Below are 19,608 nucleotides of genomic sequence, written 5' to 3' on the forward strand. Positions count from 1 at the left end.
GGTGTTCATTGGAACATAGCCGCTACCCCACTGACAACATCCAAGCAACTCATAGGTACCTGATGAATTGCAGGGTGCCTGAGAGCAAGCAAGGAGTTGGGAAGTACTGAACCTAGCTGTATGAGTTAAATTCAAGCAATATAATAGTAAGTCTCCAAAAATGATTTGGTGAATGTTTTGTTTCTCCACTCATTTTCATGACCACATAGCAAATGGGATTTGATGCAAGATTGGATGTCAGACAAATGTTTTTAGCCTGTTTGTTCGTACTTTGTAAACAGTATGTCTGTCTTCCCCGGAATGCCAGTGCTATTTTATTCTGCTATGGCAAAATCAATTAAAATCATGTGAAAATGGATGTTATGGTCATTTCACTGTCATGTGGTTGTGTGTTTGAATCAAGTTAAGGTACTCATCATGCAGTGAGAGTGTTTATGAATGTTTGTGTGGTGAACTATTGACCCTTTCATTTTTTTTGTGATCAGTCATCTAGTGTGTTCAGCTTTTAAAAGGAAACGAGTTAAGGGTTGTCTGTATAGGTCTTCATGAATGCAATACCTGTAAAGTGAGGAGGACAAGTGCCAACATCATGATTTGTCTCTCCCTCTCATCAAATGACATGTTGTAAATCAGAATTAAGTATTTCTATGATCAATGGTAAAAGTGCCTATATTGAGGAATAATTACACATTTCATCACAATGTATCTTTAATTGCCAAAAATAGAGCTCTGCGATAAATCGCTTCCTTTGATGGAATTCTCAGTTAACACAAGGAACAATAAATTACGTTCACATAAATACCTAGCTTTAATTAGTATTATTTTCAATAAATATATATTTGTACACCCTTGGTGTAACTGTATCATATTTAAGAGTGCTTGATTCGTGACTGACCCACTTGACTCATCACTGTAAACGGCCTTCACCAGATTTTACCTGTAAATGGTAAACATCCCAAATGTCCAGTTATGAGATGTGTAACAGGACCTCCTCTTTTACATACTTAATGAAATACTGTTTTTTTGATAATGTCACCTTGTATCATGTCACTTAAAGGGCCTTAAGTCATATGTACCTTCAACTGGTAATATTGTCTCTCAAGGTCCTCAGTCTTCACTCTCATGTTATGAAAGCAAATAACTTCTTACTATGTACAAGTTGAACGGGAGTCCATCTGTTCTCATCGTGGTTGCAGACCTGGATTAATTGAAGAGTCCCAGCATTTTCCCTGGCAGCAAAATGTTTTCCATTTTTCACAAGAATGTTTTCATAAACTATATCCAGGGAAACTTGTCCAGCAGGGTCAGTGGCAGCCACATTCATCCACAATCATGTCTTCGTGGTGTCGAAGAAGGACTTCCCCGTTCTCATAATACAGCATGCTCAGCGGACTCATCTTGGTGGGTGCACAGCATGCCGATGGGACTCGATCGGGATGGTAGTACTTCAGCAGACTCTACAAGAAATGGGAGAAAACCCCTTGAATAATCTTGTAAACACCATTTAAATTGAAATAAGTATAATTTTGAAGTGCCATAGCATCAGCTTCAGATTTCAGTTTTACAGATCCATTGCTTTGTCTGTTTATCTATCTACACACAAACATGAACACACACACACACACAGAGTTTCCTTTGGGGAAAATGAGTGGGATATCATTGTAACTGAAATAACTGTCATGCCATCCACATTCCATCTGTGCACATTCTCAGTGACAGTTCAACAAAGCATTTTCAGACTACTTTCCCTCTTGGTTTAGCCCCAAAAAACACTGGTTTACTCACCTGCATGTAGGCATGATTAGTTGGCTTAAAATCCTCTCCAACTGGGTTAGGACAGGTTCCCTCACAGCGGTAGGCATTGTACCTCTTAGGGAAGACAATCCATGAGCCCCAGCCGATCTGATTGAAGTCTATGTGCAAATCCACTTTCCGACACAGGGATTTTGTGTTGCCCCTCCTGGGCACATCTACACTTCGAATAGGTTGTGCTCGTCGCCCCCTGTTGCTTTTGTGCCTCTTTAGGCGCTGAAGCTTCTTGTTTTCAGTGCCGAACAAAAACTTGGATTGTTCAGCTGTATGCAGGAGACTTGCTTTGGCCTGAGAACCCTCATCTGACCCCACGTGGGAGAAGGCAACGAGCAGAGCTCTGTCATTGACACTCCGGTAACCTTTCGAGCTGGCAAGCAGAGCTGGATTGGAGATGGATGGACCTCTCTTTGTGACCGGTAGTCTCTTCTTTCCAAAAACGAGTTGCTCTTTGAGCCAATCCAACAACAGCCTCGTGACATTGAAAACTTTCCAGCTTTGAGACGAATCCACCACGGAGGGTGCAGACAAAGATCCCATATGATGATGCTCACGGCATACCCCACTCCTCTGGCAAGGGTACTCATGCTGATGATAGATTTCCACTGTAACATCTGTAATGTTTGTGACCCTGGGTAACCTGATCCTCAGCTCAGCCATTTGCAGCTGTTCCTCAGCCAGAAACGATGAGAAGTCAAAGGTAGCAATCCAGCGATGACCTCTTCGAATCAAACCTAGAAAAACATAAATTCATATTTTCATGTCTGTACCACAACGTTTTCAAAATCTATACCAATCAGAGAATATATAGACACAGTTTTTGATGACCAATGCACTAGTTGTGTATATAAAAAAATGAAATGCAATATTTTAAAAATTAATTAATATATTCACAACCTTTAAATAAACAGAATTAACTGCCGATGTAGGTAAAAAACTAAATGTTCAAGAGTAGATTCCATTTCGTTCATTAGCTAACTCACTGATTTGTAATTTAATAATTACGGTGACTCGTGAACTCTTCATCTCCTAGGTATTGAACCGTCAGTTCATTCATATTTGATTGTATTCTGATCAAAGCTGGGCAACGAGGCGTCCATTGAATGGTTTTGTGGATTGGCTGCCAGCTCACATATCAAACAACTTTGTTGTAGGATAAAAACAATTCATGAGCAGTAGCCTGCAAGTGACAATTACTCATAAATTTGCATCCGACTCCACTATAAGCAACTAGACGTAACTCGAAAAAGAACGGTGATGCACAGGAAAATATGATTATATAGATGACTGTTACCATACACCTTATCGTTTGTTGACTGAAGGTGTATTGTATCCTTTAGCAAGCTCTATGTCATACTTGCTATGACAAAAATGGGGCTTCCTAATGTGTCCTAAAGAAAAACATATCAGATTGTGGAACTGCGATTGATCACTCATATAAAAGCAGTTTCACGTAGCCTATGCAATAAAACAGACTTTAGGCCTAACATTCCCTTGCACTGGTGTTGGGTGTTTGAAACAACTTTTTTGCTAATCCTCTCAAAATACATTACGGACCGAAACCAAGCATTTAACACATCTTTTGCCTTGCTTCCGCATGTCCTCAACTAAACAAATACAATGTTCCCACTTCGCAGCAATGTTAAATTAGCTTTAGGCCAAGAGGGGGGCACACGGAACATGTTAAAACCCGCCTAGTAGAAATATAGACGGCTAATCTAATCAAGGGACGTGTGAAAAGAACTAAAGAGAGATGTTGATTTGAGCTGCCAACTGATTTGTATAGGGATGTCTGGCAAGATGTCCAATCAACATCACCTAGTTAAGTAAAGAGAAGTCTGCTTTGAGCATTAGACTGAAAACGAACCTTTTCACACACTGATCCCTTGCTATGCTTATTCACCCACTGAAGTGAATGTGGATTCCAGCCCTTGAGGTCGTCTGGCTCAAAAAATTTGACAGGCCAACCGCAGTGTCCCACAGCAATGGTCAGAATACGTAGGGAAATACGCTAAATCTTAGGGGAATTTTAATTTTAAAATAAAAATTTATAAAAGTGACACAAAACTAAACTAACGTTCTTGATCCTACCCCGACTTCACACTTCACACATTCTTATATAATCCTTACCAATATTTTGTAAAATAAAGCTTTAGATAGTGAAACAAGAAAACAAGCCAGAAAAAAGTTCAAAAAGATAATCTTACTTTTGGCAATAACACTCCGGACTGTGTCAGCTTGGCTCACCGTTCGCTGCTCCAGTAAATCCGTAGAAGGCGACTGGTTTGCTTTGAAATTCCGGTACAGATGCATCATGTACGTTGGCAAGTGATGTCCAGGTGAACGAATGGATGTCGATCTATGCGCAAAGTTAAATCCGCCGTCTCCAGTTTTGTGAAATCCTGCAGCTACCAGCTTTAAAGAGAAGCACAGTAAAACACTTAATGCTCCGAGTGCGTGCATGTTGTACCACCGTGGGATGACAGTTATCCACTCTGCCAAGGCAGGTTGTCTTTTATACTCTTAGCCTCTCCCATGATGCATATTTAACAAGTAGCAGAGGACATTAAAGGAAATTGACATCCCTCCCCAATGCGTGTGACATGACATGTCAATAGCTATTGTGTTGCTAATGAGCAGCCCAGACGTGCATTTTAAAGTGCACATTGTTTATCTTAGATTGTGAGCAACTCCCGCCCTTGCATTTATTGTATGAAAACTGCCCCAATATTTATTGTATGATTTATTTCCACAGATATGCTGATCCCCCCCCCCCTTTCGATTAATGTACAGTACTGTTCTAGTTTTCTGTGCAAGATTGATTGCCATTAATGGAGTACCAGCTCCATATTTACATTGGATGTTTGTGGTGTAATTGTATTAGTCCCAATCTGATCGTTTTTTATTTTTCCAATTTGTATTATGTGTTTATTTCTTTGTATTGGCATATTATGGGAATATCCACAAAATAAACATACTGATTACTTAAATTAAGCACTTTGGGTAGCAATAGACTGTGTGATTTTAGCTGGTGGTCTTGTCTGAGCATGGCTTAAACTTGTTGCATCTCTGGTGACAACACTTTAGTTGTTGACTGCACGGCCATTTTTATAAATCATGATAATGGTGCTCCACATTTATGACTTGACATATGTTGACCATCCTGGAGTGCACCTTCCTGTCTATCACATGTTGTATGTGACGTATATTTTTTCTGTGTATTATTTCATTAAGTTTATTCTGTCTCTTCTTAGAGTTTAGGGGATATAACTTAATTTTATATCACAACCAAGGAAAATGCCAAAGTAACATTGATTGAACAGCACAAAATTCGTAGCAATGATGAAAAGAACGGAACAAGTAGAAAAAAATGCTCCGTTAAATGTGCGCATGCTCAAGTGTATGTCTTTTCCTCATGAAGTGGTGTATTTGCCACAAAAGATCCTGGAGGACTGCAAGCTAACGGGGAAAGAAAGGATAATAAGTCTAAGCAGGGTAACTTTGGGCTAAGACGCTAGTTAATGCCTTGTAAATAACTAATTCTTTTAGCATCCATCAAGGTAGCAAGAACTTTCATTTAGGGTAATAGATTTATATTCACGGCAGTGAAATGGTGAGTAAAGTTCCAGCTACTCTACCGTCTGCATGCACACATCTTTGAGATGGGAGACGTACTTGTGCAGCGTTTGACGAACCAATAAATATGTTTGTGTACATTTTTGCTTCACCAAACAGTGGTTATGAGACATGCGCGAATCACTGCAGAGTTCACCTATTGTTAAGACAACGCGACCATGCCAAATATTTCGTTGTGGCATCTGTCTGGCATTATCCTCCCATGCCGACAGTCAAGCACTTTTTCCAGGATCAAATGACGAAATGTTGCAAGTAAGGTCGTTATACACAACAAAAACGGAGGGAACCGCTTGCAACTCACAAATTCTCATCACCGACGCAAATGAGCGTTATAACTAGCTAGCTGTAGGAGATTAAACTGGTATCCTGTTCCTTGCGCGAACACATTAGAAGAGTCCGAATTCACGCACTCAAGAAGGGGATATTTTCCTCGTGCTGATGATGGATTGGAATCGCTAACAATGAGACAACAAGGGGAAAGTTATTTCCATAGTTACTTGGGCACCGGTGCTCCAGAGTCAGTTCTGTGTAGTATTGCATATCAATGTAAAATTAGCATTGCATCGACTTTGATTTAGTTAGTGGCGAGGAACCGCACGCGGCTTTTATTTTGAATTAGCGACACTTCGCTGTATATTCAGTGCATGTAAAGGCACCGTATTAGTCACTGCCATTGACCATCAGAGTAGTACATTTATGCAAATGCAGAGCCTGAGAACATCCCTTTGATTAATAGGTGACAATTGTAGCCTTTTCAGAGTGAAGTCGTATGCGCGGATTTTGGGCTTTCCCAAACAGTAATCAAGTTAAAAGAGAATTAAAACACGTTTTACAATACAACTGCTGCACTTGTTTCAAGGCAGGTATAATAATGACCACCGTGGCCTTTAGGCAATGCAAATTGAGTGATATTAATTCACGTACGGTTTACATTTGTTTTCTCGACATTACTTAACTTGCCTCCAGAACCTGGCTATTTAATGTCTCTTTCAATCCCTAACAGATACTCATCGCGATTCATTAGTGAAGATTAGATCCCATTTTTTTTTTTTTACCAAATACCAATAAAGATTAATAGTATGGAGATTAATCAAGACCTGCGTATCGATACCGTTTAGGCTAATGTGCCACTCCCAAATTACAGCACGTGGTGTTTGCTTGTAAAGTAACAAAGAAAGAGGAGGTACAGTGTTGAGATTAACCTACACGATAAATGGGAAGTTGAACGGTTTTGTCCGTGTTTCCCCGTTTACGTTAACCGAAATAATCCTCTTGCTAATCAGCTTCCTCAATATTTATATTGACGTAATTTCTTGGACGTTGGGACCCATATTTGCTTGAAACCTGGAGTAGAAACTGGTTTCGTCTGTATTTGTTTAAATGATGGGCCGCATGTCCTGGTCTGTTCAGTTTGGTGAAAATAAGACATTATCATAGACGAGTAATGCACTGCTGCCTATACAGTATGGCCAAAATGCTTTGGTAAACAATGAAGCTGCCGTCGCCATTTAATCGTCAGTTTCTGAGTGCTATTGCTGTTTGTACACAATTAAATCCTGTTAAAGACTGTGTTTGAATGAATAATGTTAGTAATTCAGGGTATAAAGTTGAAAAAAGGAGACAGATGCTATGTTGGGCATAAGTTGTGGACTCATTATACAAGGTTTTTAGTTTCCCTTTTGCTTTTCTTTACGCGATACAGCACTGTTTTCTGGTGTCATGGCTGTCTCTTCCTCAAATGTTTTTCTTTGATAAACACCTGTAGTCCCTTTCCTGAAAGAAACATATACTCTCCAGTGTATTTTTGTTGAGTCATGTTAATAATGAGTCAAAAACAGGAATTGTTTTATTGTCTTGATCATTAGACACATAAGCACTGTGTACTTGCATATTTAGGTAGAGAGACACTTTGATTTGGATAAAGACTTTTGCCACCCATCTGAACATTACATCAAATATGAATGAAAGGTGACGCAGTACAGTCTGAAAGTAACACAATAACAGTGCAACCTTTCCAAAAGTTATCTTATTGTGAAAGCCTGTTTTACGCCAGTGAAAGATCAATCCCTTCTTTCTAGCTAGCTGTCAACCTTTGTTTTTTGTGTTTTAACAAGTACTTCAATAGATTGTGTGGCCTTCAAGGTAGGCTTGCCATTTTAGTTAAAAGGTGTGCAGCTTTCACTTTTGCCTCTAGATGGCACAACTCTTTTTTGAGAGTCTGATTTATTTTCAACCGGATTTTCAACATTTGTGTATTTTGATTGACACTAATCTCAGATTGTTACTTTAAATGTATTGATCTCCAAATTGCCAAACAGAAAATTACATGTTCATAAAAATACTTTTCCATATAATGCATAGGCAGTATTGGATTTAACACATGGCAAAAGTCCTCAGCATTGGGGTTTCAGCACAGTAGTTTTTTAATCATCATCAATTTGTATATAAGGCTTCCATTCTTAAAAGCATGTGTGTACTACAATTACAGTGTCCTATTTTACTTTCGTCATTTGAATGAATTGCCAGTAGTTTACAGTAGCTACATGCACGTATGGGGGTAGGTGACTCTTTAACACCACAGGAGTGTCAGCTGTAGATTTTGCTTATTATGGTGTGATAAATGTGATGTTGGTGGAAACATAATTACTATAACTCAGAGAATAATACTAGTCTGTAATTTTTCTGACTGCGATTATGTTGCTATTTAAGGCTTTCCTAGAGCATCACTATGTACTTGGGATGATTTGTTGGGCATGGCTCTGCACAGTTATTAAGAGTCACGAGGTTCAAATGCAGGGTAATTGAAGAAATATGATCAACAGGGAAGATGCTCAGGATCTGACTAATGCGAATGTTGATTCTTTAAAATATCATTGTGTATCAGGAATTTCCATCTGGAACCTTAAACCCATTTAGTAGTGTGGATGAGGACAGTGATATTCCTTTCTGCGGTCATGTCTCATGCTAGCCAGGAAGTAAATGGATTTGCTTATTAACTTTAACTAGCAAGCCGATTCTTTCCCCTTCCGTCCTTGAAGGCCGTTCTGTTTCCAGCTGTTTTCATAGTTCTGATTTGATTTGTGAGCGCTGTTGGTATGAAAAATGGTTGGGTTATTGTTCTGCTAGATGTACAACAGTTGCCTCCAGTGAGTCATTGTTGATGAACATTGTGGGAAAATTCAATTTAAACAGATGTAGTTCTTCAGCTCTTAAAGCATTGGCTTCCCAAATTCTGCTTGCTTAGATAAGTTATAGTAAATGCACCTGATTTGATGTTTTCTGTTGAGATATCCATTAAAAGAAAATGTTTGTCTGCAACAATTTTTGCCACTTAACCTAGGACGTGTCTGATTGTGTGAATGAGTTCACCGATGAATAGAATGAAAAGAAAAATGAATGTGTAACCACTTAGCATTTATGTATTGTCATGTATATTCAATAAGTACATCAGTATATGGAATATGATACAGTGTTGATGTGTGTCATCAGTGAACAGTGTGATAGGATTCCATAAAACTAAAACTGTACATTTTTGCATTTTCTAAAATATTAGCAAAATTATTGTAAAAACTTTATTCCTTAATTATTTTTAAATAGGCCATCTGTGTTCACATTTTTTTGCTGTATTTGAGTTGATAGAGATTGCTACAGTGTTTGCATATTGACTCAATCAAAATGTCAGACTTTAAATTGGTTGAAAGGCAGGGGTTATAAAAGTAATTATAATACTTAGTTGTTTGGCAGTATAACAATGGACAGTTTCCCTCAACATATGAAATACTTCCTGTATGCAAATGACCTTTTATGTGATGCATAATTATCTCTTCATCCATACATGTCTGTGAGGGGGGGCTGCATAAACATAACTTGTATTTATTAGAATTGACATTACTAACATCTGAATCTCAGGGATGGAGAATATTGCTTGCAAGGTTTTGCTCATTGCTTGAAACACTCACTGGGCCACTGGGTCTGTGTTTATAACTGACAAAGACAGAGATGAACAGTCACTAGTCAGCGACCTCATCTCTTTTTCCAGCAGAGCCTGCCAGAATGGTCCGAACCTGCTACTTAAGCAGCGGTTCTTCCTTTTCTGAGATCGTGCCATTTGTAGACATTTTCTGGGCTGTATTTATGCTCAAGTGCAGGCCCCGAGGTTTTCCACCATTCAGCACGGAGCCTGCAGACAGCATCATAAACACAGCTGTCTGTCTGCTTCGACAGAGGGGATTTGGAGCGGCGTGCTCAGGAAAAGGATGATTTGGGATGAGTTGTAACAGGATGTGAGACAGAAGGGGGTACAGAGTGCCAAAAGTGAAGGCAGGTGAGCTGGCTCAAATGCACCTCCTTTGGGTCACTCATTTGCAGCTGCCCATGTGTGGAACCTCCCATGAGCTTGTCCACACAATGTCTCATGTTCCAAATCCTTCAGCTGGGTTTCCTTTCTGAAGAACTGCCGCATCATTCAGAAATCATTAGTAGCCTTGACTCGCCAAAAGCAGTTAGCAGACAGCCATTCGTGTGCCAAGAAGAACAGGTTGAGATCAAGGGTGCATTAGGGGGATGTCTTATTGTGTGTAACAGTAAAACCAATAATTGGAAGTTTGGTCTCAATTTAGTAAATCCTTCAACACTCAAGTAATCTAGTGCAGTATTTCAGTTCTCACCTCCTTCTTTCAGTCTGAAAGGAAGTGACTTCATTGTCTTGAATGGCCCTCTGCTTGTGCACACAGTACTCTGAGATGCAGATGTAGCCATGACGAAAAAACCCACAGAGCCAACAAACGTCCACCAGAAATGAATAGAGTATATGGTTTCCGCAAATGCTCATTGTGATTTGCAGTTAGTGAAATATCACGTGCGTCAGCCTGATGTAGTTTCAGATTTTCGTAAGGAGAACTTCATCAAAGACTTGCCCTCTGCTGTTGCAGGAAGGAAGGAACAGGTGTGGCACCACTAAATCTCATGTAAACACCATTCAACTGTGGTCAGACCTACTTAGATGGGAAGTCAGGACAGAGGCAAATTAGCTCATATTTGAGAAATGTTACTAGAGAAAGGAATTATGCAAAACACTTGCTTGTTGTAGTGCAGTGTTCTTCCTAAACTAAATTTGCTGCTAAATTTGAAGGCCTTTTTAAGGCTGGATGATGTAACAGTTTTATATTGCTGTTTACAACCTTGTTAATGTTTAAGAGTCTTATAATGTCTCACAAATCTATTTAGTAACAGTTCATTTTTCACAAAATTAATATTTAGATTTGTAATTTAAGTTTCCTCGAAGCATGATGGATTTGAGATCACAGCAATTTTGTAAATATAAAATCAAAGCAGAATAATTTCACTGATGGTATTTGGTTTGAACTCTGAAGACTTAAAGGTCACGAGGTCTGTCTGAAGTTCAGATGAAGTTCAGTACAGATATGGCAGTATTCAAGATGTGATTGACTATTATCTCGGATGTAGGGCTGCAGCAAGTGAACATAAGAGTTTCTGAACATTTTATTTAATGTAATAAGAATAATGGACACATATATGATAAACCATATGGATGTCCTGTTTAGTGATATTGGCAAGAAAAATCAGCTTTCAGGGGCAGCAGTGTGACATAGTGGAGCAGAACTTGTAACTCAGAAGGCTGCTGGTCCAGTTCCTACGTGGGCCACTGCTGTTGTTCCTTTGGCCAAAGTACTTAACCGGAACTGGCTCAGTAAATATCCAGCTGTGTAAATGGGTAAACGTGCAAAAATTGTAAGCTATGTAAGTTGCTCTGGATAAGAGCAACTCTAAAGGGAAATTGGGGGGGAAAAGGCAGTGCAAAAACCTTCCAGTGTTCCACTACATTCCGGTGCTTTATGCATGAGGCAGAGCCAAGTAAACTACATCCTGGGGAGGAAGAGAGCATTTGATGGGAAAAATACTTAGCATACAGACAAGTGTTCTGCCTCAGTGTCACAGAACAAATGATGTTGTTTTGGTTTATACATAGTTATTCTCATTGTGATGTTATGTCAGTATATTTATCCAATCTGGCACTGAGTACTTCTCTGTACATTCTTTTTGAGATGAGTTTGTCAATCACTTTTTCATTTCTACTGGTGGGCTGAGTAATTGAATTCTTATTGGTGAATTTTTTTTAAATCAATGGATTGCTAAAGGTTGCAGGGCCTGCCAGGTGTTGGGAATATTACTTGTGATATCCTGAGTAGTTTGCATTGTGGTGTAGAGTGTGGCCAGCGTTTGTCTACGTTGTCACATGGTACGCTCTACATAGTTTATGTAAACAGTGGGTTGTCGCAGGGGATTTGCTCACGGGAATTGTGTTGCCAAAGTGTTCCCAGACTTTTTTTTAAGGCTGAGATTGTGTTAATTTTCTGGTCTGGGTGCCAGATATGCCTCACAGTGACGTGTGTTGATATTGGCTGAATAGAATCATGGTGATGGTGTGAGATGACTGCCACTGCAGTTTTAACCAAAAATTGTCTGTCCTAGAGGTTTCTCAGTGTGGTCTTGACTGAACCGTACAAATCAATTCCAGTGGATTTCAAATGGTTCGACTGATCAAAGTGTCTTGCTCAGATATGAAAGGAGTTCTCCTGAACTAAGTTCTGGTAAGTTCTCTTATAAAAGAAAGAGTAAAATAAACTGGCTATACTGCATTTTATTTATTAATGAAATGTGTAATGCTGACAGATTTTACTCCCATTATACAGGTAGTGTATTTTTACTGTCAGGAGTCCTAACACTTTATCTTTCTGTGTAGGGGTCCAACCTCAAAAAAGTTGTGATGTCCCTAGGTCGTAGCAAGTATGCAGCCTCAAGATGAGGCGGTAACTAGCAGTGTTGTGCATGAACGCGCTAAAAGAGTGCGTTCATTGAACATGCTCATTTTTTCAGTGAACAGTGAACTTGAACGTGTCCGTTTGCAACTAGAGAACGTGAACTTGAGCTCGTTCAGGTTTGTGTGAGATTTGGAATCCTTGGGTGTGTTACTGCTTGATGGATAAACACGGACGGCGTTGTTCCATACTTGAGACGTTTTAATTAGTGCAACTCATCAGACAGACAGCTCGACAGCTCGCAACCAACTGCCCATATCCTGCGTAACAATCACAGCGCATGTAGGAGTACACATAAAATAGTCCCTGGAGCAGCTTATTTAAAACATGGAAGAAATGAACTAGGACTGTGGACTTGTTGAAAATTCAAAATTGTGAACTATGAAAGTGAACTTGTTCATTTTAGTCTGCATGAACTGAACTTTGAGCTAGCTCTTGTGAAGTGTGAACTTGCACAACACTGGTAAAAAGCATTGAGGTTCTCTGAAGCTGTAGTGAGTAGGTTAGTCTTGCTGCTGGTATCACTGGTGTAGTGAAACTGTTTGTCCGTTTAACCTGTGTAATCACATATAGATCAATAGCTAATGAATTAAGTAATTAGACAGTCATACCGAATGGCACGCAGACTGGATATTGTTACCTCTTTCCTCCGGGTAAAATATTTAATCAGCTCCTCTTGGTGATGTAGCCCCCGGGCCTGTTTGGTACCAGCAGTGATGACTCATGCGAGAGACATTGTGTGTGTAACCATGTCGTTTTCGCGGCATACAGTGTGTGGGGAGCATGCTCAGGTCCTGTCTGCGCTCCGGTGTGTGTGGGAGGTATGCTGTTGCCAGGAGGCTGAGCCGCTGATTGGATGGCAGCCGGCTGATGAGTAAGGCTCCCAGGGTCCGCCCCCACATCCTCTTGCAGGCACCGATCCACTGCTGAGATGTGGAGCTCCGCTTCACTTGCCGCAGCTCCCTTCGCACCGAATTAGCCGTGGCCGTTCAAGTGAAGGGCACTGTCATTGACTCACCCTCTTTATAAGGGAACGTTAATGATGCGCGGCAGCCTCAGTGCTGTGGAATCACCGGACAGAGAAATACGGAGAAGTCACTAGAGGGAGAGAGGATGTCTGAGTGAGACTTGCACCGGACAACTGTCGTTTGATTTCTGTCCCACCCCCCCCCCTCCTCTCGGGCCCCCCCCCCCACGAGCTTTCTTCTCTCAAACACTTGAGGAAACAACTGGATGGTGTACAGGAAAAGAAAGCCAGGTACTGTCGATGTCTCCAAATTCCATTTGTGCTCTCTGTTACATGGGGGGGTTTGCTGTCATGGTGGTGGCGCAGTGCGTGTTCCTCACATCAGAAGTGACTGAGTGCTTTTTTGGTATTTCCATCCTGTGTAATAATGCGTTTGGAGTGCCGGAGCACGCGCGGTTGCATCAAAGCACTTTGCAGCTCTCTGTACCCAAATAACTGACTGTGTTCTTTTGTAGTTTCTGTGCCTGGGTTAGGTAGTGGTGTGCAACTCCCTTGTCTGTTTCCCATGCCATGCTGTTGAAGCCTGTTTAATCGGGTGTTATTGTTACTTTATGTTTGTATTTTTGTTGTGTTTTGAATGAAGGGTTTGTCTGTTATTTTAAGAATGATATCTGTATGTTATTTTTTACTTTCAAGGCATCACAGCAGTTGAGTTTAAGTGACAGTGCATTCAAAACCTGGGTTCTCTTATTGTCAAGTCACAGAAGGTCTGAACGTTTGTATTTTTAGCGGTGGTGTTAGTTGCCATGTATCAGTGATGGCATCATAAGAAGTAGTGGTCTTCCTCGACCTTGAGGTTTAACGCGTCCCTAACCATTTACATGAATAGCAGTTCACAAAAATTATGTTTTTTTTCATAGTCATTATATAGTCATCTTCTTTTATGGTGATACTCTCTGATTTAAAAAAAAAAAAAAACAGTGGCACATATATTTTAGGATATGTAAGGCCGTAAAAATGGGGTAGATTCTGTTTGTTCTTTCATTTTATCACATACCGCAGTCATTGGTGATAGCTGTGCGGAGGGTGGCACTCATTCAGCAGGTGATTTCAATGAAGAATAGTAAGTGGATGGTAGTACGAGAGGATATTGTTGTGGTCTCGTGGTCTAGAAGGAAAGCCCAAGGTGGCTACTTGTGTGTTCTTTATTTGGGTGTTACTGTTATACTTTTCATTTAAACAGTCTTTGGAGGCCCTGTACATCCATTTTTTTGGGCTCTGATGAAGAAAGGCTTCTTTGCTGAGTATGCAGTTCATACGGGGTTGCATCTTCAAAGGATTTCACTGCTGGACAAGGAAGTGTGATTTCTTTGTTCATCAATAGACATATGGATTGTCATTAATTTTTTAAGAAAAAAGAGGTGGTCATTTGCCGGATGGCGTAATTGAATTAATTTTAGCCCAGGTCTGCTAACTGCCCGAAGAACAGGGCACAGCCCTACACAGAGATGGCCCTTCGGCATACTACTTCCATCCTTGTCAGTCACCAGGAAACTCATGCTGTTGGCCTGTATGTCACAATAACTTAATGGTGAACATCAAACAACTAGTACATTGCCATAACTATGCTTTTCCGTGGTTGTTGCTCATTTTTATTATCTTGTATAGTATGGAAGGCTAGACACTTTTAACATTGTGTGGTAGATTAATTAACAGCCTAAGTTACAGTGGAAGAAAGTTTTCATTTCAAAAAGAATTTTAGGACTGAATGGTAGCGAGTGTTTCACAAATAACTTCCTCTTCCCCATTTGCACTGTACAAATGTAACTGACACATGATTGTTGCAATCTTGAAATCCAAAATGGTTTTTTCCTTGGGGGGAAAAAGCACACATTTATTTTGGCCTGTTTGTCTAGATTTCATCTTGTATGTAGATTTCACCAGAGACAATATAAAATATTATCCAATGGCCTCATGATGCTGACTGGTGCAGTTTGAGAACGCACTGCGGGTAGACGTTGGGCTTTTAAAAAATGAAAACCACATTACACAGGCCTTTAAATCATAGGGGATAAAATTGCTGTCTTAAAATAAAAAGAAATTACAGGCAGTGTTTTTAAAATAGATTTACAATCTAGTTTTAATGGTGCTTTGGATAACCCTTGATGAAAGGATCCTAGCTAACAACGGCCTTCTCTTTGTGATTTGTGTCACATTCGCTTTGTCTGGTGAATAGATTAATGATTTTGTTGGGTCAGTTTGTTTTAGAAGCCTTGTGGGGGAAGAACTGTAAGAATATGGGGCATTTTCATTTTGCATTTTTATCTTGGTAAAAAGAGTTGTTCAATGTTGTTTTTGTTTAAAAAAAGATACACACTCTTGGGAAACATTACAGATAGGAATTCAAAATAGCTCAAGGAAAACATGAGGTCTCATACATTCGCATACAAAAGCGGGGGGTTGATTTGATAATGTTTCTAATATACAGTTCTAAGAGTTAGATTTCAAGTTAAATATTCCTTGTTTGAGAGAATCACTACTAGTCTTGCCATGATGTTTGTCATTGTGCAAACACTGGAATCCAAGTGTTTTGCAAGAAACAATATCTTGGGAGATGCCCAAAATGGTTATTGTGCAAAAGTGACTTAGATTTGAAAGTTAATTCTGTGTGTGTGTGTGTGTGTAGGCCATAAACAGGGGAGTAGTTAACCTTTGACCCAGCAGTCTGTTCATAAGAAATAATTTGGCAAACATAAAGCAAAACCACTGGAAGAAAAACACTCTAGCTCAAAGGCTTTGCCTAATGCATTTTTCAATAGAATCTAATTGACCGTTTTGCTGCATAATATTGTGTTTGCTATGTATAGAACAGAGGCCAAAACATGCATTTTCTTATGTAATTTCTATTTTGCTCAATGACAGCAGAGTTCGTTTTAGGCTGTGTTTAACCACAGGGCTGTGAAGGAAAACTCAGGGCATGAATGTGGTTATTGCAGGAAGAGAAATACATTTGAATGGCCTGGTTGCTGTTTAAAGGAGTCTGGAAACAAAAGTTGAATTTAATAATAACCATCATCATTTCATGCACGTTTTGCCTTGCCCTAGATACAGCGCTTCTGTGCAGTAGTTTAGTTCTGGAAGGGCCCTGTGTATCAGTTTTTGGTAGTCAAACTTGCTTGAGTACTGGGAAATACGAGTATGAATACTAATGTTGCAGGAAGTTATTTCATATTTCTAAAGATGGATTAGCTAGGTTAATAGGGGTGTAAGGGGTAAACGGGAGGTGGGGAGAGTTGTGGCTGTTTGTGTTCGAAATGATTTTACAATCACATGTTACCATCTTGCAGAGTTGATAGAGAATACTTGAGAATTGCATGATTATATCAGACACTTTAAGCAATTCCGAACAACTCACTTGAGTATGATTGTGTCACTTGACAAGCTAGAGTTAGAAAATGTGCTACATGAATTTGAACTTTTATGATCGAATAAAGTAAAAGCTTGTCCCTCAAAATGCCATCCAGGGTTTGGCCTCACCACAGCGCTGGCTGAAAAGCTGTCATCCCTCTGGGTGGTGACACACAGGAAGAGTAATGAGGAAGTTGATTTCCTGGGCTCTGCTCAACAGAAGTGATTGTGTGTCCTCTCTTGGCTGTGAGCAAGGGGAAGGAGTGCGCCTGCTAGCTAGCTCGGCGTTGGCGTCAGATCTTCCACCCGTGGCCCCCATACTCTCTGCCCACTCCCTCGCACTCCTCAAGACCACCAAACCCTTGCACGTTGCTTTTTTCGGTGGCGAAGCTCACGTATTTGAAAGCTGACATCATATTATCCTCCCTGTTTTGTGCAGAAGAATGCATTTTTTTGTTCTTTTATAAGTTCATGGAAAAGTAAATACGGTTTTATTCTGCGGTTATTTGTGGGTTTTTTTTCGATAGAGGCCGCCTTCATGCGTTTGTTTAAGGGAGATGGTATCCTGTTGAAAAATGAGCATCTTGCCATCGTTTGCAGATTGTGAGCTGCTACGCAAAAGTAAACCACAAGCAAGGATGTAAGTGTCACATGCTGTGCTATCACATACTGCGCTGTACAGGAGCTCACTGATAAAACATAATCTAGAGTTAAATTGACACAAAATGTAATTACACTTATAGCAGAAGTTTAAGTTTGAGTTCTTAATTTCCGGAAACTTCCTTGAGATGGTGTGATACTTCTGACTTTTTGATTGTAGGCATTGCTTGGGTTGTTGGTTTCTATAAACAGGATTATTGTAAACGTTTCAGAAGAATTTGGTAAAATATATGCATTTGTCCTCCTGTGTTTATTTTTAAGACAACTTGCTATGCATCTGTGAGATACTTGGAGAAAAATGTCCTCTGAAGTTCCTGTAGGAAATTGTGCTTGAAGGTGCTGTTAGTGACTTTATTTTATGCATGGAGCTAGATGAATGGAAAGAAATGGGGGAAAAAAATGGAAGAGGAAGCGCTCCCCCGTTGCTGTGGCGGTGATGTAATTTCCGTGCAGTGCTTTTCTGCAGGCCTGCGCTTTGCCAACGTCCTGTGGTCACACATCACTGTGACCCCTAACCCAACCAAGGAGGGACTCAGACAAAATGCATAGAAAATCAGACGTGCCTGTGATAACCCACTTCCTGTCAAGGTGTGTGAGTACTTCCTGTGCTGAAGGTGCGTGACTGGTTTTTCAACGGCATGAATAGACAGCATCCTGTGGTGAGCAAGGGAGAAGAAGAGTGCTCCCAGCTTAAGGGGATCATTGAACAAAACACGGAGGCTCTTATAGTTCCTCTTTGGTCCCCCCCCCCCCCCCCCCCCCCCCCCCCACACACACACACACACACACACACATAGGATTCAAATCTGTTTCAAGTTAAAGCTGGCTAATGCTTGTTTACTCCATCCAAATATATTTTGAGTATTTACAATGATTCTTTTTTCTGAGTCCCTGTTTCAAAGCTGGCTGAACATAAACACATCTGTCTGGTGGTGCAAGAAGGTCTGTAATTGTAAATGCTGTAATGACACCTGTATATAGGGTACTACTCAGTGAGTTCATCCTGTTTGGAGTTGTCTGCAGTCTCTGTCATTCCCCTGGTAATGGCATTGACTGGGCTAGTGAGGAGTTTGAGGTTGTTAGAGGTAATACTGACACAGCCTTTCCCAGCATGCACCTCAGCATTTGTCTAGTACTGGAGCCCTTGCCATGCTCAACCATTAACAGAATAGCTTGTGTCAAACCAAGGTTTTATAAAGTTGGAGGCTTTCATAGACTTGCAGCATGTAGCTCAATCATGACCTCTTAAAGCCTATGCCACCTACTCACTGTCTTGAATTTGCATGCATGGGCTGTTCTTATTTGTAAGATTTACACACCTTGGCTGTGTTAGAAATGTCAATATACAGCATGCGTATCAGAAGGTACAATGAGAAAAGGAGTGAAACTCCTCCTGCAGTTTGCCGTTTGACTTGGCTGTATATACAGCGATATTTCTGTTCTTTAACAGGCAGAAAATGGTTGTTAATTTGGAAATTGCTAAATTAGTCCAGCTCATCCGCAGACTGGGCCGTGTGCAACTTTATCGCAAGTCAAGCGGATAAATGAACTGGTCACCTTTCTCTGAAAAATTAAGCGTGGGACATCTTTTCAAATTCCAAAAGTCCCTGTGAACTGGTAGCCATCACTCCAAGCCCCCCCGCATCTCGTAAGAATGAGGAGCTCTTGCATCCTTCCTCTTATTAGTATGGCAAAGGACAGATGCATCCGGCAGCTGCGCTCTCCTTCCTGCCCCTATTTAGACCCTTTTGTGTGAAGGTTTCTACAGCAAAGTTGGGACACTGTTGGAATTTAAATGGGCAGGAGCTGAAAGGGCTGGTGCTGGCTGAGATGCAGCTTCCCCCTTTTCCATGCACTCAGAAATGGAAAAGCTAACTGCGCGAACGGACGCTTTTGGCTTGTGCTAGTGGTAATAATGTTTGAATAACTATTGTTGCTGTTTGAATTGCGTGGTTTGGACCTCTGTAGTCACTCTGAGACTGGTGCAGCATGTATTTTTCTGTCTTGTGACTTCTATGAGTGTGGACTGTGGAGTTTTACGACTAAAGCTTGATAAATGCCATTATAGAAACCCTGTATATTTATCTAATCTTAACAAAGCAGGGATCACCATGTATGTTAATACTGTCATTATTGTCAAATTAAAAATGTCAATATATTAACTTTGCAGCTAAGAATATTACCGTTTTGAAATAGAGATCATGAGTTGTTCACTTATTGTACACATAAGATTTGCATTTATTCACATGACGTGGATTGAAGCTCTGCTTGCTTTACAGCACGAAGTAA

General features: G+C 40.3%; 2 protein-coding genes across 3 annotated transcripts in view; one reads left to right on the top strand and one right to left on the bottom strand.

The window, feature by feature from the left end:
* Positions 1 to 1,304: 1,304 nt before the first annotated feature.
* On the bottom strand, positions 1,305 to 4,272 carry ndr2 (nodal-related 2). Its single transcript, XM_036551241.1, has 3 exons — positions 4,017 to 4,272; positions 1,786 to 2,543; positions 1,305 to 1,457 (listed from the first exon to the last, which is right to left on the bottom strand). The coding sequence occupies exons 1-3, from the start codon at positions 4,270 to 4,272 to the stop codon at positions 1,305 to 1,307; spliced, it is 1,167 nt and encodes a 388-aa protein (XP_036407134.1).
* Positions 4,273 to 5,255: 983 nt separating this feature from the next.
* The window catches only part of pald1a (phosphatase domain containing paladin 1a), a 72,510-nt gene continuing 58,157 nt past the window's right edge, over positions 5,256 to 19,608 (top strand). The window contains exon 1 of one of the 2 annotated variants that reach the window (XM_036515535.1): positions 5,256 to 5,422. The gene's annotated coding sequence lies outside the window, so the exon portion shown is untranslated. Of the gene's footprint in view, positions 5,423 to 13,469; positions 13,543 to 19,608 lie in introns of those variants that run through there. The other variant, XM_036548041.1, reaches the window with a different exon arrangement.

This window comes from Megalops cyprinoides, chromosome 1 (assembly GCF_013368585.1).
Source record: "Megalops cyprinoides isolate fMegCyp1 chromosome 1, fMegCyp1.pri, whole genome shotgun sequence".
NCBI classification, from domain to species: Eukaryota; Metazoa; Chordata; class Actinopteri; order Elopiformes; family Megalopidae; genus Megalops; species Megalops cyprinoides.

Excerpts from the sequence above, each read along its gene's own strand:
- ndr2 (XM_036551241.1), bottom strand. The coding sequence starts at position 4,272 with ATGCACGCACTCGGAGCATTAAGTGTTTTACTGTGCTTCTCTTTAAAG. Across the intron at positions 2,544-4,016 it reads CCGGAGTGTTATTGCCAAAA|GTTTGATTCGAAGAGGTCAT; the intron begins GTAAGATTATCT and ends ATGTTTTTCTAG. Across the intron at positions 1,458-1,785 it reads CTAATCATGCCTACATGCAG|AGTCTGCTGAAGTACTACCA; the intron begins GTGAGTAAACCA and ends CATTTCTTGTAG.